At 41.4% G+C, this 25338-nt stretch overlaps 1 protein-coding gene across 3 annotated transcripts in view; it reads right to left on the minus strand.

Moving 5' to 3' along the window:
* ERICH3 (glutamate rich 3) overlaps nucleotides 1–25338 on the minus strand; it is a 569740-nt gene that overhangs the window by 160029 nt on the left and 384373 nt on the right. For 2 of the 3 annotated variants that reach the window (XM_086953866.1, XM_086953865.1), the window contains one exon: nucleotides 24784–25218. The exons of the other annotated variant lie outside the window; for it this stretch is intronic. In XM_086953866.1, the coding sequence (XP_086809992.1) occupies nucleotides 24784–25218 (435 nt within the window). The remainder of the gene's footprint in view (nucleotides 1–24783; nucleotides 25219–25338) is intronic. 3 annotated transcript variants of the gene reach the window in all.

The following is a 25338-nucleotide window of genomic DNA, read 5'->3' on the forward strand; positions in this document are numbered from 1 at the left end:
CAATGGGGATAGAACAGTTTCATTATGATAATTCTTGCTAACCTTATATATTGTTTTGCCAACTTCAATTGTACAGATATTGTTATTTTTAGGACTGTATGCCTGATGTATGCCTTGTGGGAAAGCTTATGTTCAATCCAGTAGGCTTGGGTTGGTTATAGTGACAAGCTAATGATATAACCTATATCTGGTTTCGTTGCTCAGGAACAGTTATGTCATAGCTAAAGAGTCTGATATATTTACTAGGAAACGTTTTGGCAAAGCAGCAGGACTGCCATATTTATTGAGAGGAGCATATGTCGAAGCCAGAAGCCTTTAAGGCTGGATTGTTGTTAAACTACGTTAAAATACTGCAACAGAAATGTTCATACAAGGATGCCCAGAAATTGTTGAAATATGTAAGTGATTTGGTATTGGATGCTTCCTCAAAAAAACCATAAGGGTGAGGGGATGGGGTCTGGGGGGTTGGGGTAGAACATTTGCAACAACAAGAATCATTGTTATGCCTGCTTTGGAAGAGCTGTATATTGTTTTCTCAACTGTAATTGTGTATAGATTTGTAACTGTATAATTGTATGCCTAATGACTGCCTTGTGGGAAACCTTATTCTGACTATGGCATAAGGTTTCACACAAGACATCCATTGGGCATGCAGGGAAACCTTATGCTCAATACAGCAGAACTGTCAATATAAAGGCTAAGGGCCTGATTGGTTCCCTAGGAAAAGTTAGATCAGATTACATAATTACAAAACATGCAGTTGGCCTAACATTTAGTGGCCCTTTCACAATTTCGGTCGTAAGGCCTCCGACCTAAGGTCCAATAATTGTGTGTCTTTTGCTTTCTTGCCCTAAGTGCGCCGGGTATTCATAGGTATGAGTCCCGGGCTCACTGTGCCACTGGAATCAAGCTATCCTGGCAGATGAGGGGTGAAATTCCGAAACCGGTCCTAGGATGCTTTTTTTTCCGGTCCAGGGAGGACGTAGCTTGGCAGTTCGGGCTGGACTGTTCCCATGAGGCACAGGGTCATGACTGATTTGCATATGGCCAGGTCTAAACTGGTGTGGCATGGTGAGCAAAAGAATGATGGATTTAACCTAGATCTCTTGACTGAGGTGAATGTTTTGATTTGTTCTGCATTCCGTCCATCAATTGTGTGTCTTTTGCTTTCTCGCCCCAAGTGCGCAGTGTATGCCCAGGCATGGGTTTCCGGTTCACTGTGCAACTGGAATAAAACTATCACAGCTGATGAGGGGTAAAACCCCCAACCGGTCCTAGGATGCTTGTTTCCAGTCCAGGGAGGACCTGGCTTGAAAGTTAGGGCTGGACTGTTCCCATGAGGCACAGGGTCACAACTTATTTGCACATGGCCAGGTCTACACTGGGGTGGCATGATGAGCAAAAGAATGATGGATTAAACCCAGATCTCTTGACGGGGGTGAATGTTTTGATTTGTTCGGCATTCGGTCCATCAATTGTGTATCTTTTGCTTTCTCGCCCTAAGTGCGCCGGGTATCCGCAGACGTGGGTCCCGTGCTCACTGTGCCACTGGAATCAAGCTATCCTGGCTGATGATGTGTGAAACCCCGAAACCAGTCCTAAGATGCTTGTTTCTGGTCCTGGGAGGACCTGGCTTGGCAGTTGGGCTGGACTGTTCACATGAGGCACATGGTCAAGATTGATTTGCATATGGCCAGGCCTAAACTGGGGTGGCATGGTGAGCAAAATAATAATGGATTTAAACCAGATCCTTTGACTGGAATGAATGTTTTGATTTGTTCTGCATTTCATCGATCAAATGTGTGTCTTTTGCTTACTCGCCCTAAGTGCGGCGGGTATGCCCAGACGTGGGTCCCGGGCTCACTGTGCCACTGGAATCAAGCTATCATGGCTGATGAGGTGTGAAACCCCAAAACTGGTCCTAGGATGCTTGTTTCCGGTCTAGGGAGGACCTGGCTTGGCAGTTCGGGCCGGACTGTTCCAATGAGGCACAGGGTCAAGACTGATTTGCAAATGGCCAAGTCTAAACTGGGGTGGCTTGGGGAGCAAAGGAGTGATGGATTTAACCCAGATCTTTTGACTGGGGGTGAATGTTTTGATTTGTTCTGCATTTCGTCCATGAAATGTGTGTCTTTTGCTTACTCGCCCTAAGTGCGGAGGGTATGCCCAGACGTGGGTCCCGGGCTCACCCTGCCACTGGAATCAAGCTATCATGGCTAATGAGGGGTGAAACGCCAAAACTGGTCCTAGGATGCTTGTTTACGGTCCTGGGAGGACCTGGCTTGGCAGTTCGGGCTGGACTGTTCCCATGAGGCACAGGGTCAAGGCTGAGTTGAATATGGCAGGTCTAAACTGGGGTGGCATGGTGAGAAAAAGAATGATGGATTTAACGCAGATCTCTTGACTGCGGGTAAATGTTTTGATTTGTTCTGCATTCTGTCTATCCAGTCTTTAGCCTTTCCAACAAGGCAACCTTGTCGGAAAGCATATTTGGGGGGCCCTAGCAGGGCCCCCTTTCCTTTGCGGTCTATGGTTGGTGGCCGAGGGGGCACTTATGGTGCCCCCCCTGTTAATCCCTGCATCACTTGGCAGGAAACTTAAGGTGCCTGCTACAGGGTGTAGGGATTAACACCACCTCCCATTTCCCTACAGGAGAAAGTACTATGGACGTTTTATGGCAGTAACACATGCTCCCATTGGGAAATGTCGGAATGCAACCACACCATTTGCTATTGCATCATAATGAGGCGGTCGGGACCGCCGACTGGAGGTCGGTTAGTCCCATTTCGGAGACTGACATCGTAATATGCCCCTAATTGTGAATCATTTGTTGATGCCAAAAGGTATTCAAAGGTGAATTGTTATGACACTGTTTATACACTATGCACAATACCACTCAATTATGGCCTCCTACTGCTCTGTTTAATTTTATCTGACTTTTATTGCAAGTATATGGGTGTCATACTCTTATTTTTATTCTTTCAAAATATTGTGCATATGCCTTTTGAATTAGCTTGTGTTCTATTGTGGATGGGTGAATGGTTTAAAGAAAGAATTAGTAGATAGGTGGATTAACATATGAATGAATGCAAGAAAGAGCGCATACATGATTATTTGAGTGTCTAAACTCACAACTAATTGAAGAATCGCATTTATTTGCAAGCCAGGCCTCAAGACATTGCAAACGCTTGTTTCTTTTCTCAGTGAAGATCATCGTCTGGCACTGCTTAGCTGCTGCTAGAAGGACCATATGTCGTTGTAGTTTTCCCTGTCTCATAAAGCTCCTGCGCCCTTGCTAGAGTGAATTTCAGTGGAGATGATTTACAATATGATGGTCATTCTATAAACCTGACGGGATTTTACTACTAAGTGGATCGAGGGGCCTACCTAGATGAAACTCTGCACCGCCTGGAGGCATTACTCGGAAGGCCAAATCTGTAACGTATCTGCATAAACAGTACTGAAAATATGAAACAGCCAGAAAATATTAAAGTGCATTAAACGGCACTCATGGTATGCGTTCATTTTAATAATTGCTGGATGTTTAGGAAGCAAGTTATTTCACATAATTATTGTCACTGTCCACATTGAACATAGCACTACTAAAACCCCTTTAAGTAAGAGGCCCTCTTTTTATGCGCTAATTACATTATCATAGCTATCCTCACAAACATCTCTACCCAGCCTCCTAACGCACCACGCCAAAGCGCCTGTGATGTGTGTGTGTTTGCCCTTCGGAATACACAACTTCCGTACATGAACAGAAAGAAAGGCGAGAGAACCACAGTGGCTTCTGCAGAGACCCTTCCTTTATAAACTCAGCCGAGCTGTCAATAGGATAAACAGGATGTATGGCATTACATCGCATAATAATACCATCTGTGCCATTACAACACAGGTATTACTACGCGATGTCACTGACAACGACATCCCATTACATCGCATACTTTTACCACGAGTATGCCTTTACCACGCACGCCATTACAAAGCAAAGGCATGCGTGGTAAAGCTATACTCGTAGTTAAAGTTTGCAAGGTATGTGACAACCCTACCCCTACACAACATACTACTCCCACCCCTACACTACCCCTAACCCCAAAACACTACGACACTACAAGACTACCCACACTACTCCCACCCCTACAATACCCTAAACCCTAAAACACTACTACAATGCAACACTGCCCACACTACTCCCACCCCATAAACTACCCGAATCCCTAAAACACTACTACACTACAACACTACTCACACTACTCCCAACCCTACACTACCCTAAACCCTAAAATACTACTACACTATACTACCCATACTAATCTCACCCCTACCCTACCCTAAAACACTACCCTACCCTAAACCACTACCCACACTACTCCCACCCCATACACTAACCTAAACCCTAAAACACTACTACACTACAACACTACCCACACTACTCCCACCCCTACACTATCATAAACACTAAACGACTACGACACTACAACACTACCCACAATACCCTCACCCCTGCACTACCCTAAACCCTAAAACACTACAACACTACCCACACTACTCCCACCCCTACAGTGCCCTAAACCCTAAGACACTACTACAGTACAACACTACCCACACTACTCCCACCCCTACACTACCCTAAAGCACTACTACACTACAACACTACCCACACTACTCCCACCCCTACACTACCCTAAACCCTAAAACAATACAACACTACCCTACCCTAAACCACTACCCACAGTACTCCCACCCCTACACTACCCCTAACACTAAAACACTACTACACTACCCACACTACTCACACCCATACACTACCCTAAACCCTAAAACACTATAACAGTACAACACTACCCACACTACTTCCATCCCTACACTACCCTAAACTCTAAAAAACTACCCTACCCTAAACCACTACCCACACTACTTCCACCCCTGCACTACCCTAAACCCTAAAACACTACTACACTACAACACTACCCACACTACTCCCACCCCTATACTACCCTAAACCCTAAAACACTACTACACTACAACACTACCCACACTACTCCCACCCCTACACTACCCTTAACCCTAGAACACTACAACACTACCGTACCCTAAACCACTACCCACACTACTCCCACTCCTACACTACCCTAAACCCTAAAACACTACTACACTACAACACTACCCACACTACTCCCACCCCTACACCACCCTAAACCCAAAAACACTACTACACTACCCACACTATTCCTACCCCTACACTACCCTAAACCCTAAAACACTACCCCCACCCCAAGCACAATCAGCCATACCTCTTTCCTTGTGGTTCCAGCGTCGCCGTCTCTGCTCCCGGTTTCTGCCTCCTGCGTCGTCAGAGGTGCACGTCGGTGTGAGGAAACAGCCTCAGTTTTCTCACAACGACGTGGATAGCCATTACATTGCATGCATTGTAAATGCGCATGCGATGTAATGGTATGTGTGGTTTTTACCATGCGTTGTAAAATCGCATGCGTTGTAACGCATGCCATGTAATAGCTACGCGTGGTAAAAACCGTGTTGTAATGGCTGTTCCCCGGATAAACCAGTATCTCAGTGTAAGACATAATGCTAACCGGTCTTGCTATATGTCGATTCTGCCATGCTTCAGAACTGCATTCCTTTCGGATGCTTGCTTTATTTATGCTTGAAGTGTATACAGAGGCAGAAAATGTATAGGTAGAGAATGAAAACGACGCTCTGAAATAGCAGGCTGTTATGCAATCTGCACACAATCGTAAGAGGCTTCCTGGTATTTATGATAAGGGTCGCCATATGAATTCATTACCTTCTGGAACCCCAGTTGGAAACCCACAATGTTATACTTTCTGTGGAATAATAAATGATGCATTTTTTGCAGATAATTTATATAAGATACATAATTTAAAATGAATAATTCAACTTAATGTGCCAATCTTTTCCCACACTTTTCATATTGCTTTTACCATTTTGTTTAACTTTAACTTCATTAATTCATGCTGCAGTTAAACATTTGACAATTATGCTCAGTGCTGTGTCTCAACTACATTATGCAAACAGAAAAACAAAGATTCATACTAAAACAAAGCTTGCTCAGAACACATTGAAAATGTTGCAAAATATGTTATTTTAATTTGTCATGCAAAATCATAGACAACATGCCAAACAGTTCTGGAATAAAATGAGCCAGCAGTGACAAAGCAGTCTCGCCACAATCTTTTATTTGAGTCATGCAACACCATTAAAAACATGCTAAAGGTAACCTACAAATTAAAAAGCAAAACAGTAGAGCCAGTCTCACTTCTACATCTATATTGAAGAAAATACTGCTGCATTCAAACAATGATAGTGTTGTACACTATGGGGAAAATGGCACAAAAATCAACTCTAATTTTCAAACAGAGCAAATACAATCATGCCATAACAATTAAAAGACAGTGAAAACAGAGGCAGAATTGAAACACAAAAATACAGTATATTAAATAAACTAACAAACAAGTCACTTAATTATATAAAGGCAAAAGCGTGGTGCAATAAAAGTAATTTATGCCGAGCAAGTAGAAATCAGTATGGTCCAACAGAACCTTTTATTTGGAGTAAGTATGCCAGTAAAAGTACATTTAGATATGTATCATTATAGTAAAAAGGTACAAAAAATCAGTTATCATAGTACAGTTTATGTAACTGAGACAGCACAGCCTCATAGATTCCATATTACAGTCACTTGGCAGGGATATACAAAATGGAACCATGTTCAAAAACCCTTCTTAATGAGATTGTTTCTCACACAGTGGACTTAACCCACCTTGTTTATGACTTCTTGGCATATAAACAGCAAGGCATAAATTACATATGCAGGTCAGTTGTCTGTAATATGCTATTTATTCCCATTGTTCAGGGCGGGGCATCTTGACCCATTCAAAGCTCCACCTCTCTCGAAGAATTGGTCTCCCCACATTCAACCATGGTACTAAATCACATATTAAACTCTGCACATAGACATAAACACTATAAAGCCTCAAGCAAATTGATGTCTATAATACATACACTACAGTACATTTCACGGTAAAATGCAAACAGAAGAAACAGCAGATACAAATGTTGTATTCAGGACTATTGGCTTTCTTTGTTTATTGTCACTTTGTCATTCAAACGGAAGGAAAAAGCGCTTGTCTTTACCCTATCCCTTCTGTCTCCACCCCTTTGGATTGGTATAGTGTGTTTCGGATCAGGGATGAGAGTCACTGTTTCTGCACACAGTCACCATAAGAATGGAGCTCAACAACACATTTCAACAATCAGCATAAAGCTGGAGCAAGTTACAAACTTGAGATGCAGTTGTTCCTTATAGATATGCCCATATGCACATTAGCATCAGTAGGATGTGAAATTACAAAATTATTTGCTGCGGTTTGCCTTTTGAATGGTGACTATAATGTCAATGCATATACTTATATTCCTTATATGGTCTTCATGAAACAGTAAGGTTATTCTACATGCACATTTTATCAACCACATTTAGGTATTGAAAAAGAACTTGGAATACAGTGTCTATTGTTAAATTAACTGATTTACAGATCTTCAAACTGCACATATATTTTAGTGTAGTGAGTAAAATTTAAACGGCGATTCTTATGAGTGATATGAATGACAATGCAACCTTACTAAATCATAAATCATACTGTTGAAAGATAAACAACTGTAGAGAAAGAGCTGTTTTAGGGGGCGTAATATAACCACACGTCAGTAGAAAGATATCTATGCCAGAGTGTAGGGGCCTGGGAAGGGACTGATTGCATAATTTATACAAATATACTAGCTATAGAAAATCAGGGCAAAGTTTTAAAACAGCCTACACTGTTGATGTACTCCACACCATCATCGTAGAGAGACTAATACAGAGCATGTGTCACAATCTGACAATACCCTGTATAAAAAAAGCAATCTGCTAATCAAAGTTTAACTATTAACCTTAGACCTGAAAACATAAAAACACAAATACACTTATTTGAAAAAGAGTGACAGTTGGTGAAGGAATGTCAGGAATGTACTAATTTGTCTACAGTCTGAAGTCCATATTAAGGTACAGCTCCACAAATACACAAATACCAATGCTTACCTGCAAATTCCCACACATTCTAATTTTATAAATAATTTAAAACTGACTTCAACTCATCAGTTCTCGTTTGTAAGGGCTCTAGGCTGAGGGAAGAAGTGAGTTTATAAAATACATCAGGTATTTGCATGGCCAACTGCAGGGGCTCAGCATCTGGTTGAAACCAACAATGTAACAAAGATGGGGGAAGGGACCAGCACTTATACCTGCAGCTAAACACTAGACTCCAATCCCTGCTCTCTCCAACAATGGATAATAGAGAATTGGACACCATCTCCCTCTGTCAATAAATGTTTGGAACACTGGAGCTGCTGTTTGAAAGTAGAAAGGTGGAGTATCTCTCAGTATCACTTTACAGACCCTGAATGTAAGAGGCACATTTTAGTGAGAGTTCTCCTGGAGACATGACTTACAACTAACTATCTCCCACTGAACTCATGCAGAAGAATTTCTGCATTCTGCAAACTTTGAAGCACTGACCATGTTCTGGAAGAAAGAGCCACTGATATTGAGGCACACTATCATAACGACAAGGCATTTTGTTCCTGAATACAATTATGTGATATGCCTATATGTGTAAGCATTTCTTACTTGTTTTTCATAGATTTCTTTCTACAGTTGACAGATTTGTAATATCTAACTCTGAATAATATAAGGCTTCAGCTTTTTAGGATATTACTTTTTTGTGCTCTGTTCTTACTGTGCACCTCTCTCCTTTCTATGTACTTCGTTCTGTGTTGCCATTACACAACCACAGGTTACTTCCCAGAGGCAGCTGTCCGTAGATTATCAAGTAAATACCTTTAGAGAGTGCATTCTTGTTTTTTCCTCAATAAGAGTGTGCTATAACATCTTGCATATGTGCTGAAGAAAGAAAGAGGGTCCTGATGTATTACATCTTCAATTCCTGTCTACAGTCCTCAACATTTCCCACACAGAATGTCTACTGCCTGTCAGGAAGTGTCTTGACCTGACCCGCAACAGTGCAGTAAGGACTGTTATGTGTCTACCCTCCAGAAGTTGAGAACCCATGTTCATTCATTTATCACTGCATTTAATAATTCATGATCTTCATTATGATGGAATGCGCCAAACAGTACATGCCAATCTACAAAAAAAGGTAAAACAAAAAGGAATACCAAAAAATGACTACATGGATGTAGGAAATGTTGCAGTGAAGTTATGAGCAATCAGGACGATATCTCACTCATTTGAGAACTAAAGTGTTTTGCTTCAGATTCTTTTAGATATTCCTTTCCATTCCCAGTAAGTACAGGGAATGATTGGCAAGCAATTACATAGGAATCAAATAATAAAAACTGGGACCTCTAATAAAAGGGATAAGTATGACTCATGTTTGTGCTATTTGATTGTTTCCATAGAAATGGATTTCATGATTAATGAAACTATATAAGAGCTGCTGAGGTCCCAAAACGTAAAAGAATGAATTATGCACTTTCACATTCAAATGTCTTTAGACAAGATAGAGTGCATCAGCACAGAGCTTTAACAATCGAAAACGTAGGTGCCTGCCTTGAAAAACCAAGGAGTTCCAAGGGTCTGGCCAAGGACATCTGCATTATTGCCTACAACAGATCAGGTTAAAAACCCTTTTGACATGGTTAGCAAGTCTGACATTAAGGAAGTGACGCTTTTTGTCACACCCATCTCTTCATCAATTTTTCTTTTCAAATGATTAGTTTGAAGTAACCACATTGAATCTGCTAGCAGGGTGGTTACTATTTTTTTTAAATGGTTAATTGATGTAATATATTTAGAATATAATCACAAATCAGGGTATAGATATGCAGTGGGCCACAATTTGTATATTCTTACTATTAGACAGGGAGCTATAAGTAACTAAATGAAGAGGCAGTGCTAGTTGTCTAATGGGCTTATTCGGAGTTTGGTGGTCCACGGACCGCCAAACTCGCTGGGGCGGTGGTGGTCTTCTGACAGCCCTATTAAGGTCAGGTTGGTCGGCCCACCCTGGGACCACCACAACTGCTAGGGATCAGAGATCCCTGGTGGTGGTGCAGCGGTCTTGAGGCTGCAGCAGCCCCGCCAAGCATATTATGGGGCCCCACACCATGTGGATGCACACAGGGGGCACATGTTGTGCCCCACTGTGTGCATGCACAACAGTATCTGCACAGCATGGGCTGCAGCAGTCCATGCTGTGCATAAACTGCCTTCGACTTTCCCTTTGCAGTGCATATTTCATAGGCAACACCCTGGGAACGCCAAAGTACTGCCCGACTGTTAGGTAAAAACTGATCTGGTGGGTGGTTCCTATACAGTTTTGGCAGTGCAGTCGGTCCTCCTCCCACACCACCAAACTCATAATAAGGCCCTGAGTCTAATCTTTTGTATGTCTAAAACACAGTATCTTTCCACTTCTATCAGTCCAGGAATGTTGGGATGATTTCTATAGCATTTGTAAAAGGAGATTTTCGAAGAGAGAGATTAGCTTAATTCTCTTGAAATATCGATGCTTTTCCTATAGTTTTGCAGCTTGGACTACGAAAGGTTATTAAATTGCTTCTACCAATATCTTCTCCCCCCACATGCTTTATTTATATTTTGAAATGTGTATCAATTAATAGTTAGAGATCTATATGTTCTTGTTCACATGAGGATGACAAGTTTTATTTCTACTGCAACAATGTGAAATCAGGATATGCAAGATGAAATTCCAGTTTGTTGCATATAATATTTCTGTGGTTTTTCTACTTTAGTTTAAAACCACGCTTGTTCTGATGGTATCAATAATTTTACTGTTATTTAAATAATTGGCTTCAATAGTTATTTACAAGGCTTTGAATTCCAGAGACCGATGGTTGTTAATTTGAGGCAGGATTCCCAAAGCAAAAAACAGTTATAACACTCAGAATATGATGCTATAGAGAAGGTCAGTTCTGGTAGAAGGAACGTTATGCTGAAAAGAAGAGAATGCTAGAGGATAATCTGGCAGTTATCATTCCAGATCGATCTCTGCTTCCAGACAGCTGGAAACCCAGTAGGTAGGGAGGAGTCCAATGGTGCAAGAATGTAAACATTTTCAACTGGTACTTGAAGGTCATGTGTCTACTGGAATGCACTCTTTGAGCCGTCACTCTGCGGGTAGTGGCTTCTTGGGAGGAGTGCTTTGCTGTATGATATGAATGTGCAGGAAGTAGATGCCAGACTAATGGCGCACTGGGAAAGGCAAAGTGAGTTCTAATCTATGAATGCTTCATTAGTTCTAGCTAAATTAAAGCCATATGTAAAGCACCAGGGCATTCAGAGGAAGCCGCCACGTGAAAGCACGCTGTGGGAATAAGGTAGGCGGATACAAATTTGAACTGGGGCATGGTCCGAATATGTGTGTGCCATGTGCATGGCGGAGGTGAGCCAAGTATGAACGTCCAGCGAGGCGACCCAAAATGCAATGCGGGACGTCAAAAAGAATGCATACTTGACTGGCTCTGTTGTTTATTTGATAAATATGTATATACATCAAATAAAAAACAACTGAGCTAGTCAAGGGTACATTTATTTTGTCTCTATAAATTTTTTATTGGGAAAAAGAATAACATTCTCCAGAAGTTTTTTTAAATCACTTTGAAGTAATCCTAGATGTCACAGTGCAAAAGCAATGTTTAAGCAGTGGTGACTAGATAGGTTCTAATAAACACTATTTGACAGAGCCAATACCTTCCAATTATTATTTTTTTTAAATTATTTTTATTAATACACACAACAAAACAAAATTAAAGACATCAGGTGACACTCGAACACATAACATCTGGTGATGCATCTTCCATTTTACAAAATTCTTATCATAAGGTGTTAATAGGGATAAGTGCGATTCCAGCACTATAGTGTCTTCCTTCGCAACTGGGGGGGCACAAATATCTCCTCTGTAGCCATTCCAAGCACCCCAGATTTTCCCCATTTCCCGGGCCTCCCCCTTGCGGCATATACCGATCCTTCTCTAAACATGCACCAATCTAAATCCTTCATCCATTTTCCAATCTGGGGGGCTTGACCGGCTCCCCACTGCTGAGCGATATTGCGCTTGGCCACGGCACATGCCAATGTGACCCATGTCTTCCCATGTGAAGTAAGATCGGTCGGCTCCCAAACATTCAGGAGACATCGGCGTGCCTCCAACTCCAGTTCCACTCCCAACACTTCACGCATCTTGTCATGGACTTTGACCCAATAACGCTGTATGTCTGTACAATCCCATAAGATATGCATGAATGTTCCAGCCTCCCCGCAACTCCCCTTTGACACTCTCCATTCACAGCCAAACCCATTCGCACCAGTCTTTGTACAGTAACATAAGAGCAATGAAGGATCTTCAACTGCACCAACCTAAGTCTCATCTGTATTGCAACCACTCTTGGAAAAGACACAGCCTCTCTCCAGTCCTCATCATCCAAAACTAGGCCTTCTGCATCCCACTGTTCCCGGATAGTTATGAGTGGGTCCTCAGTATGAATAATAAGCTTTTTATAAATCAAGGAAATTGTTTTGGTCGTAAGATGTCCATCTAGCACTCGGTCCTCCAACGGAGAGGCCTCTGGGGGTGTAACTCCACGGGGGATATTGGCAAGCAGTGCATGCCTAATCTGCATATACCGATACCGCTCGCTTTCCTGAAATTGGTGCAGCTTCTGTAGAGCCTCGAATGTGAGGATCCAGTCCTTCCCCCACATATCCCTGACCTGTGAGATCCCAATAAGATCCCACCTGTCATTACCATTCGTCTTCCATACGCCTCCCAGACATTCTGAGTTCCATAGTGGCTAGCCAAAGTTATTTTCCCATCCCATTTAAGAGACCGAGTAGCCTTAAGCCTCACCCATACCGCAATTGCCACCGGTCCAACCAGGGGAAACCGCTCCTTGCTGGCATAAAGAGCCCTAGTATATTCACTGTCCGGTATCTACCCACGGTCCATCACGTATCCGGGGTCCAGCGGCAATCCATAGATTGCCTGATTGATCGCCGCCAGTTGGGAAGCCCAATAACACTTCTGGATATTCTGCAGGCCAATCCCCCCATCATACCAGGGTAGCCAGAGACCCAGTCCCAGTAAAGTTTTTTGAGGTCAGCCTTTGGTGGAGCAGATTTTGAAGACCAGCAGTCCCCCAGGCCCAACTCCCCCAAAAGATTTTTAGTGTCCCTCAGCCACTTGATCTTGGCCCAGCCTCCCATGTTCATTACCTCTGCCAGGCCGTCGGCATAGGACTTTAGCTCCGGGACCCTCCATATGCGGGACCAAAGAAGCAGTGGTCGAAGCCGAGCCTGGTCTTTGATACTCTTACAACCAACGTCCAGGAGCACCGGGACTGTCGGGGTACTCGAGGGAAGGTCTAGGAGATCTTTCAAAAATGTATTCTCAGCCTTAGATAGGGACTCCAGGTTGCAGTGGCCCCACAACTCTGCCCCATACAAAGCTGATGTTACGCCTCTGGCCTTATAGATCTCAATTGCAGGACTCACCACTTGCCTCGGTGATGCTCGAAATTCCCTAAGCAGAGCACCTCCTACCTTTTTATGGTTAAGTACCATCTTATCAATATGGGCGGACCAGTTCATGTTGTCCATTATGCGAAGCCCTAGGTAATCAAATTCGGAGACTTTCTCCAAGGGGACGGTGTTCAAAACAGGGGGACTTGCTAATTTCCTTGGGGGGTGCAAAATCAAATATTTAGTTTTGTCCACGTTGATAACCAGACCTCTGGATACACAAAAGTCCTGGAAGCGGGTCAATAGCTTCTGTAGGCCCTGGGGAGTTTTTGAAATAAGCAAAGTATCATCGGCGAACAGCAGAGTAGGGCTCTTTACTCCCCCCAGACAGGGGGCGTCTGCTGGTTCTTGCTGGAGATGCTCAACCACACCATTAACCATTAACGTACAACGAAAAGAGTGTGGGGGCTAGCACGCATCCCTGTCTGACTCCCCTACACACCGGTATCCTGTCCGTTGTGTCCCCATTTTTCCCCCATCGGACCTGGGCATAATTACTGGTGTGGAGTTTAATAAGTAGGGATAGAATGTATGGGGGCAACCCCAATCCCTGAAGCACCCTCCAAAGTTCCTCCCTAGGGACCAGGTCAAAGGCAGTCTTCAGGTCAATGAAGGCCAAGTAAAGACTGCCCTTGCCTAGTTCCACGATTTTCCAGTTTAAGAGTGCTAATCTGAAAACCTGCTCAATGGTCCTGAACGGAACCCAGCCTGGAAGTCAGATAGCACTCTATTTTCCTCCACCCAGTTGAGGATCCTTCCCAAAATTACCTTTCCTGCCACCTTTTGCATGGAATCGATCAGGCTTATTGGCCTATAGTTCCCTGGGCTATTTCTACAAACCTTTTTATAAATGGGGACGACCACCGCCCCTCTCCATGAATCCGGTACAGGGCCACCCTTCAAGATGTCGTTTAGGAGGGCAGCGATTACTATGCCCCAGTCAGATGGATATGCACGCAGGAGGTCACCCGGAAGCCCATCCGGTCCTGCTGCTTTCCGTGGTGCCACCCACTTTATAACCTCCTCTACCTCCCTACCTGTAAACAGATCAAAAGTAACTTCCCCTAGCAAGACGGGGGCGGGGGCTGGGTCATTTAAGGGGCCTTCTACAGGGGCATATAGGGACCCAAAGTGTTTCGACCAGTTCTGGGAAGGGATATTACATGTCCTCAGAGTGTCGTCGGGTCTGTTGCGGGCACCCACCAGATTCCAAAACCCTCTTGCGTCCTTGATTTTACTGGCGGCCAATAATACTAACAATAGCCCCCTACGGTCACATAGTTACAAAGTCATTGTTCATCAGCCTCCTTCCGGTCCCGAGTCTCGGAACCCGGCCTCCGGGCATGGTCCAGCCAGTCCGCAGACACTTCAGGATTGTCGAAGAACCAGGCCCTTCAGTCGATCTCCACCCGAAGTCGTGCCGGGAACATCATGGCAGATTTAATACAAATGATTTGAAAAATGGTCCTTAGAGAGAAGGAGGTTTTGACCAATGAAGCACTCTAGCAAAATGCATAAGATAAGTAGAGAAGTTAATAAAGACATCTTCAACAGAAGCAAGAGAAGAATTTTGGCTAATAAGTCCAGGATCCCAACGGAAGGAACTATATTAAACCTTAAAAACATACTTAAAAACAACTCAACTTCTCATAGAGGTCCTATAACAGGAATCAGAAGCACATGTTTTAACAAGCTTATAAAAATCTTCAGGGGTGTGTGCACCAAGAATGAGTGGCCTCCGGTTGTCAAACAACCCGTAGCTGTGAATAATTATTAGTCCTGCATCAGACATAAAGTAAATGCTTTGAAAAAGTGAACCACAGGAAAATGAATCACAGATATATAGAGCATCATTGTAGGCAGAAGGTTATTGTAAAACATCTCCTGAAAGCTCTAGAGCAGATGAAGCAAAAAAAAGCAATCTAACATACAATTCAATCTTACAGGCCTTGGATAGGAGGCCATTTTACAGGAATATTGTTTGTGACTTATTTTACATAAATGAGTTTCAGAATGATTTCTTAACCTGCCCTACCAGGACGCTGTTCCTGAAAAGCTAGTCTTTGATATCTTTCTTCGACTAACTGCACTGTGCAAGCTACACAAAGTTGGACAAAGTCCTGAAAATTATTATAGTCCTCAGAGAAAAGCAATTAGAAAGAAAATGCAGAGACTATTCTAAGGTAATCAAAATCATGGCACAATAATATTTATCTCCAAACTGTGGTCAATAAACCATGTCTAAAAGAGGCACACAGAAAAAGTCAACAGGAGCCGAGCTTGCCCATGGGGATCTTTCCTTTGCTTCTTTAATAATCTACCCTAACATTTACCATCACTCACTAAGTCAACTGACAAAGTAGAACACCCAAGGGAAGAGCAGACACTTATAGAATGGCTCTGGCCTAGCTTGAAAACAGCACACCTTGTTTGTTGTGACAGTGAATAGCTATGGTGATTTCGTACAGAAGATGCACTCTTCCCCATGTGGCACAGAATCAAAAACCTAACAAGCACAACAAATCAACCAAATCTGTGGGGATTTATTTCACATCTTCACTTCCTTAGCAACCACATTGCTCTACTGGATAAGGTTCCGCGCAATTTAGGAAAATAACTCAATATTGAATACACGCTTTTGCGCAAGTGGTTAGAGAAGAAAGGTTTTTTGGAACACTGGAAATTACAGTCTATTGTTACAATTTTCAGACCAAACAGCATTCATTGAAAAACTATGTATTCATAATGAACATAGAGAGTCACAGTTAACAGAGCTGGGAAGTAACCTCTCATGGAATCTCAATTATCAAGTGGTGGTGCTGGATAAGTACATCAAGCTAAAAAGGCAAGCAGACATCATGTCAAAAACGTAGGTAAGGAGGTATTGGGTATTGATGGAAAGTGCTGCTGGCTGAAGCTTGAACCTTCTGGCATTGGATAAGTTTGTAGTTATGTAACATTTTCTTCCCCAAAAAATGCATTGTACTAATAAACTAGTTAAAGAAATTGTGGTATCCAAGCAATGCTTTACAGACCTCTCAGGCAACAAGTAACTCTATTTGCCACATCATGGAAATGTGCACAAACATTATTTTTCAGATTTACAGCAAGTGGGTAAAAGCTGTAGCACTGTTGGGGCAGTATATTGCATTTCTATCTTAGCACTAACACAAACACTTTTTTCTTACTTACATTAAGAGGTTGAGATGGCACCAAAAATCATGTGTTCATCATCACACCACATAGTTAGTGGCAAGCACTGCATTTGTTCATTCCCTCACAAATGTTCAGACCCAAATAAAGAAGAATTAAACAACATTGGGTAGCCATAAATTGACATAATGTCATGCAGTTGTGTAAGAAGGCATCTATATTTTTTGAGTTGCCAAGGAAGGTATAACTTAGCAGCCACAGTAGCAATCCCGCCTGTTGTTCCATTACCACATTAAATATGGAGGACAGTCTTTTAATTCTCTTAAGGAGACGGGATGTATCACAACAACAAACACAATCTGTACATAGTCTTTATAATAGCACCAGATTAGAATTGCAGGAGTAATGCTGTTTGTAAATATAACTATAAAACAAATGAATAGTTACATCTACTGTCATTAGAAACAGTGCGCAGAATAGTCTAGTTCTACACACGTTATGTGTTGTGCTGCATCTGTGAAAACAATATATTGGTGACAAAGCATATATGCTAGTGCAAAGCTATTTACAGAATTCAATTTAAAAAGTAGACATTCGTGACATGTATCTATGATGGAAGGAAGGCACCACCTTAACGTGGATAAACGGGCATCAGGATGAACCATAAATGAAGCTCTGTAGGCATAGAAAGGTGCACTGATGCAAACCACACATTGTACCTCAAAAATACCTGACCTGCCACATTGAAAGTCATTTGCGTAGCATGCCATGCCATGTAATAATTGTGAAATATTTGGTTGGAAAGAGTGGAATGAATTGAGTTTGATTAAAAAATAAATACTGTAGAATATTTCTATTTTTTGCATTTGCCCCCAAATCATGCCACATTTGACAGATCACCCAAGTCATCTGGGAGCTCAGGTGCATGTTTCTAAGTAAAGGGGACGATCCTGACATAATCTGTGTCAGGTTGCATTCAATGGGAGTATGTGATTCAGGCTAGCGGATGTCTAGCTGTTAGATAAATAAGGGTTCATGGCTACATGAAATAGGGGACTTTCTGGATTTCAGAGTAAGTGGTTGAAGCATGGATCTCTGTTCTCTAGAAGAGCGTCTCCAGTAATGTATTTTCTGGATGTTAGATGGGTACCACCAGCACTAGTTGCTTGAGGCGTGGTCTAAAACACAAGCATTCACAAACAATCATGGCAGATGGAAACACTACAAACACAGCACCTGAATATAACAAAGCAGGTCTAGAGTCCAAGGATGGGGATGGACCATCACTGGGTTGTGAGCATGCCTGAAGGGGATTTTTGATTCCTGGGTACTTGAGACAATCGATGAATACTTTGCAGACTTCTAGCAGTGACTTAAATATTTAAATACATGGTCTGAATGCAAGCCTGCAGATTACAAGTAAGGATCTTCCCATGATCAGCAAGATTCCTGTACGGGCACTGCTGCATAAGGACGATGCCGTCCTGATCTCTCATACTTCAAATGGGTTAAGGGCACTAATTAACAGTTTCATGGCTATAAATATAACTTGGATCTGGACTTAAACATCGCCAAAACTAAATATATGGTGTGCAGCATGACACCGGTTATAGCTGGCCCATTTCAGGTAAAGGGCAGACGCACAGAGGAAGTTGCTAGCTTTCCCTATCTTGAAATCCAGTTTGATTGGAAAGGCTCCTGGCTCATTTGTATAGCAAACTGCTGTGTGGTGTGTGTTTTAATAAGTCCATGGAGCCCTATTTGATCTTGCCCAATATGTAGTCAGTAAGCCAATTAACCCACTTCTTGAGGTATATAGGCAGAAATGCCTACCAGTTTTGCCATATGGCTCTGTTATTTGGGGATATAGAGACAATACTAAAGTCCAGGTGGAGAACAGATTCTACTGATGGTTGCTTGACCTCCCTCCCTCTACACCTTATTTCTTCACTTATGAGGAACTGGGGCTGGACTATGTTTTGGACCTGGTCAAGGCTGCCCCGTTAATGCTATGGGTGTCTTTTTGTACTAACAGCCATTCATCTCTTAACAGGAAGATTATCTTAGACTGCTTGAATTGTGAAAAGGATATGTCCATACCATGGCTAAAGTATGTGCAAATCACTACCAAAGCCTTGGAGTATAATGATTTTCCTCCCCATTCTCCCTGCACAAACCTTGGAACATTTTGGCTTTTTTTGTATGCACTATGCACTTTTATCCAAAAAATACTTGAAACCTGTTCCTAAATTGTATGGTTTTAGACAGTACAGGCCTACTGTGTACTTATTTACGAATATTGGAAAACCCTTTTGTCTGTTTCTATGTAGACAGCTTTCTGAAATCCGCTACTCCCAAATGTAGCACTTTATCTGTATTATATTCTTAAATTTTTTAATGCACTATTATGAGTTTTATAATGTAAGGTCGGTACCAATCATTTTTTGCAGGTGTACTTTGGAACTTGTGATTTTTTAAATGCTTCTTGTTGATTTTATTCTGTGTGTAATTTTCTAATGATCAAATAAGGTTATATTGATTGATTATACAGCCAAATCATAAAAACAATCACTAGAAGTCGATATCAAAGACCTAAATTACCACCACTGCATGACTGCCAGATAATCCCACCATTAAAAAACAAAAGGAAGGATGAGGGTTGCTATTAAAAAGGATATATGTTACAGATCCAGTCTGCGTTTCTTTAAACTTGGACCATCCTTCTATGAAGTAACTATCAGAAGACAGACAAATACAGACTAGCATACCGGAGGATGTGAATGGTGACCTGAGAAAACAGATCAAACTACAAACTTAGAATATTGAATCTGATAACAGCGTATCCTGAAATATGTTTAAGTAAAGAGGTATTTTGACTTACACTGCCCCTCATACAAGGACATATAGAAATGTGACAAAATCCCAAAACAAAAGAGGAGGAGCAAGCTACCAATTTCCTTAGAGGTGTCCCTCACATAGAGTGTGAAAATATTGTATTTAGGTTTTTTTAACCACTCACCCACAAATCTATTTGGCGGCATGCTTCATCATTGGTGTCCCACCCAAGACCCCTGGTGTGGCAAGGATGTGCTTTGGTGGCTTATTACAGCAGAGCTGAAATTTATTGGGGGGGGGGTATCTTGAATGAGACAAGGAGGTGAATTAAAATTGTATTTTAAGTTATGCACTAATATGGTGTATTTTTTAATAATGGTATTGTTGGACAAAGATTAAAAGCAGAGGTGGATGTGTGGCGAGGAACTAATGACCTCTTACATCCTTGATATAGGTCGACATGTTTCAGCCATAATGTATATGCTGCCTCTGGGGGGGCAGTATGGTTTTCCTCAGGAACAGAATTGTGAAGGTGCTAAGGCATGTGATAGTATTACAGTGCGTGACTTACGGATTTCTGTATTACTCCATTTGAGTTTTTGTCGATCATTAGTCTCTTACTACAAGGATGCTTGAGGAGGGGGTCGAGCTCTGTAGTCACAGATTAGTCAAGGGTGATCGCCGTGCCCAAACCCATACTGACGCCTCCAGAGCGCATAAAGGTGTTTTTTTCACACTCTATATGAGGGACATCCCTAATGAACTATGTAGCTTGCTCACTCCTCTGTTATGTGATATTGATATTGGAATGCAAGCGAGCTCTCACTTCTTATTCTCCTCTTTGATTACCTTTCATATAAGAATGGGACTTATGAGCGACTTGCAAGTGCATATTCTTTGATAGAAAATGTGTCTTTCAAAAAACGCGAAATGAGAGAACTATGCCCAAACTTAGGGGGTTCTCCAGAATGTCACGAAAAAGAGACAGTTTATAAAAGAACACCCTTCATAGTCTGAAAATGGAAAGAAACACTGAAGAAGAAACCACCACCATATGTTCAGTATTATATGTATTTTTTTTTCTTGGTGCTTGCAAGACTTGACAAACCTATGAAATACCTGGCATTTTATGACGTGTTGAAACACTGTGGTAGGGCAATGAATGATTTATATTGGGTGTAAGTGGCATACTAGTCCAGCAATTAAATTAAAATAACTAGAAATTGATCAGGCAGTTGCTTTTTGTTGTGGACACTGTTTAAGCTTCAGCATTAGCCAAAAATAGCCTAAAGGAGGGACAGATTTGTGCTAAAGAAAACATTGCAATGCTGCGGCATATTGTGTTGAATTCTCTATATTGGTTTCACCCTTTTAGGAGTGCTGTCTATTTTCTGGCCATTTCTTAATTTCCATGTCTGATTTCCTCTTGAATTATGAGAATGTTTTAGAACCTCACCAACGTTGTGTACCTTTTATTCCGTTTGCCCTACTTCTATGGGTTCATTATCCTGGCTTCTTAGAAATGAGTGGGAGCTTTCTGCTACACAAGTAGACGTTAGGAAACAACCTTCTTGCCAGACCGCAAGATTAAATTTGATGCATTAGGCAAAGGGACATTAAATTACTTTTTGCCAGGATGAAGGTACAAAGACGGTTGACCAGCTATTTTCAGGCTATGCTTTGTTCCAGCGTTTCTTTATAGTGCAGCTTTGAAGGAAAGGCTGCTGAGGCTCCGCTATGTCAGCACAACCGTGCATTTTGTACTTTTGTATGAATTACATACAAAGTTGTTGTTGGAGGCAAGACCCAATACAGCAAGAGAAGAGGTTCAAAGTATTGCAGTGCTCATGCTTACTGATGATAAAATCCTACTGGGAACACTTCAAGTAACCATATTATCATGTTACAACAATTTGCAAATTTTGTACTTTTGTATGAATTACATACAAAGTTGTTGTTGGAGGCAAGACCCAATACAGCAAGAGAAGAGGTTCAAAGTATTGCAGTGCTCATGCTTACTGATGATAAAATCCTACTGGGAACACTTCAAGTAACCATATTATCATGTTACAACAATTTGCAAACTACAACGCCTTAGTATCAAGAGACAGAAGTTAAAAGTAATAATTATGTGAAAAAAAGGAATACAAAGAATATTGTATTGACTATGCATGTCACCAACAGTATGTCAATGTAGCAGGAAGTACCACACAAGCAATAGAGGGCAATATGGCGTAATGTCTTTTGACAACAGTTCTAGGGTTGTGAAAGGTTTTTAAGCTTTTAAGCATAGTTTACACCTCAGAAGGTTGTGGCTACATTAACAAGAGTCTCTCTGAGTGAGTGAAAATTAATCTGTTAAATCAATTACTGACACTTTCAGTCATCTTTGTTGGTAAAAAGTTTACATTTGGAGATGAACTCCAATAGTTTGGAGATGAACTCCAATAGTTCAATAGTTCAGAGCAGATTGCTCTATTAACAGGAAAATAAGGACTGACACTTGCCCACCAGTAATGAAAGACAATTATACAGAAATAGTGGGAGTGATTACTTAACTGGAAGATTTGATTCCCTATGTGCTGAATATTTCAAACTTTATCAGATCATTCTTATAATTCATCAAGAAGCCTATGTATTTGAGTAAACTCCTATAATTTGATATTGAGAACATCTTATGAACTAAAAGGGACCGCATTCTTAGGATCTCCTTCCACAACTGTAGGGTCAGCGCAAGCCAGACCACTCTTATGAGTCAGTTGCAGTTCTGGATGCACTTTGTACTCTCCGACTTGCATTTTAGATGAGTAGAAAAAGCAACTACAGACTGTTTGTGGCTGTGAAAAACAATTTTTTTTAATTATCCTTACCTTAAGTATACATACCTTGCATGTTAAAGGCATGTATGGTAAAGGCATTGCATGGCAAAGTCTGTATGATAAAGGCTGTTTCTTAAATGCCATGACTTTGTACAGTGTGTTATATTCTTCACATGTCTTTCATTATCATAGGCGTTATGCACATTTTAAAGCTGCATCTAGATGGCCCTCTCTAGATTTCCCTGAAATGTTGAAGGTATGAACTCTGGACCTTCAGTCATATGAGTGATCATAGAGTACTATTTTTCTGATCTACATTTTACTTTAGTGAGTCATGGGCAGCTGAAGTGATTATAAGAATGATGTCAGAAGGTAGATCGCCTTCTTTCTGCTCACGAGCTGTCCTTACCAGGCACGGCCAGTTCAGGTGAGAGCAGTGGGGCAGTGGAGCAGGGCAGGTGAGAATTCGACAGACGACGGAATAGGGAAAGTAAAATTATTAAAAAAATACACTTACCTTGTGCTCACTGCATCGCAAAGTCGGCAATGCGGCGAGCGCAAGGTAAGTGATTTTTAAATTGTTTTTATTTTATTTTCCCTGTTCCATCAGCTGTTAATTACCCCCCCCCCCCCCCCCACCTTCCCGGCCCGAACCACTGCCCACCACTCTCACCTGAACCGGCCACGCCTGGTCCTTCCGCTCTGAAAGAATAGCTTATAGAAAATGCGGTTTGTAATTTGTTGTGTGTCATTACATGATTTGGCTTGTAGTCTTGTTAAAGTTCCTACTAGCATTGCAATGGACACTTTTGCCAGTATCCAGGCTTACGACCCTTCCTAAAGACAATTGTGTGCAGGAATGTACAGTTTAAACCTGTAGATGAAAGGCAAAATATAAAGGATGGTTAAAGTGAACTAATGGTCTATAGTATGCCATAAAATGCTGAAAGTCATCTTTACATTCAAATTCAGCATACTCGGCAAATCTCTAAACCTCCCTTGTGTTCAGTGATTGCGTAATAAGAGAAACTGCTTTGGTATAGGTAATGCAGTAATAGTTGGAAGGTAAGAAGACTCAGAAGTATTTTCAACAATGAACTCTCATCTTCAAACCATTTTGAGGCTAAAAGAGCTAATGCAAGAGAGTTCCGTTCCTCTCCCATCCTACGCCGTATGCAATACGAAAGGAACTTTGATGATCGATTCTCGCACACAGTGCTGTAGTCAGAGGAGAGCTAAAAGGAAGTATTACAACGTTTCACTGGCTCTAGGGTCTGTAGTTCTACAGAAATGAAAGAGAAATATAGGATCCTAAATAAACAGATGACAAACGGCGAAATGTGATCTGCTAGAATGCATTCAGAAAGCAGTGAAAAATAGGAAATCACAATCTATAATAGAGTTCTATTGCTTCAAAGGCTGTATGCTGAGGTACTCATAAGCTCTGATGTGGTTATATACCATAATCTTGGGGCCTGAAACCTTCATATTAAGAACACTTTTTGAAAGTGACATAATAATCTAGGCAGTAAATTCGAGATATTTTGGCGGCCACTTTAAAATCTCCTGCAGCATCAAAAGCATCACTTCTTTTCATAAGGCTTGGACCTGGAAACCTATTTTCTCAAGTCCAAAAATGACAATGCCCCTGCATCCAAACAATCTGGTTTGATACAACGAGATACATAAATCCTGTATTCATTGCTCAGCATCAGGTATGAGAACATGGAAAGTATGATGTACATCTATATTCAGTTAATTCTTCATCATTTCCTTGAACTAAAGTGCTTTGTCATCTCGTTAGGGCTATGAAGTGCTGCATAAATTCAATTGCTATTCAATTACACATATTGAACATGGAACATGTCCTACAGGCTGACATTGCTCTAAGAAGGGCTTGAACTGAAGACTTGGCCTTGACAACTACAGCAGTCAAATATATTTTGTAATTCGTTTTCAAATAAACATTAAACGTGTGCAATGTAATTAAAGTATTCAGCACTTTCAAAATGTAGTAATTTATAAAACCAGTGACTAATTGTAACCAGTGATTGAGAATAAACAAGAAAGCCAAAGTCTTACAATGAACAAAAATTTACCAGTTGTTGTTACGCGACAAAAAATATAATATGAATAGCAAGCAATTTACCTGTTGGTATTTGGCACACTAGCATGAATATAGATTACTCTTATTTTGAAATATTTGCCGAATTTCTACATGCTCACATGCAGCATGCTCTTGCAAAATACAGCAAAACACTTTGAAGCCGCATTCCAAAACATGAAAGAAGAACGTCCACGCATAAGTCACAAGATTTCCTTAGGACTTGTACTCACCACCTTCATCTTCAACCTCAGAGTACTCCATGCTTACACTATCTGCTTCATTTAGCTTCCCGCTGGGGACCATTACCTCCTCCTTCACATCCTTTTCAATCCTAGATCTAACACGGTCACAGTTATGGTCAGCATCACCAGATGGTTCTTCTTCATTCAGAATCTCATCCTTCTTTGTCGATTCCTCTGCGCTTTCATTGACTTCCTTTTCATCATCTATTGCGCCTGCTCCACTTCTTGGTGAGTTTTCATCTGCTGAATCCTCTGTCTGAATCTGATCTTCTGTTTCTGCATCATTATTTAATCCTGAAGAAGTCCTTTTGGCATCTTCATGTCCACTGCCTTTAATTCTTTCTTCTACATCTGATTCCTCTCTGCTGCTGGTGCTGTTATAGAGAGTGCTGGTAGAGGATATCAATGAATCCCTTCTCCTATCTACAAATAGTAAAAGTAGTACTGTTATAGAAAGGCTTTTATCTACTCAATACATTAGAGCTTCTGACTTTGAACATCAGAGGTTGAATATCCCAGGGAAGGGGGGTGAAAGAAATGGAA

Source organism: Lissotriton vulgaris, chromosome 1_1 (genome assembly GCF_964263255.1).
Source record: "Lissotriton vulgaris chromosome 1_1, aLisVul1.2, whole genome shotgun sequence".
In the NCBI taxonomy this organism is placed as follows: Eukaryota; Metazoa; Chordata; class Amphibia; order Caudata; family Salamandridae; genus Lissotriton; species Lissotriton vulgaris.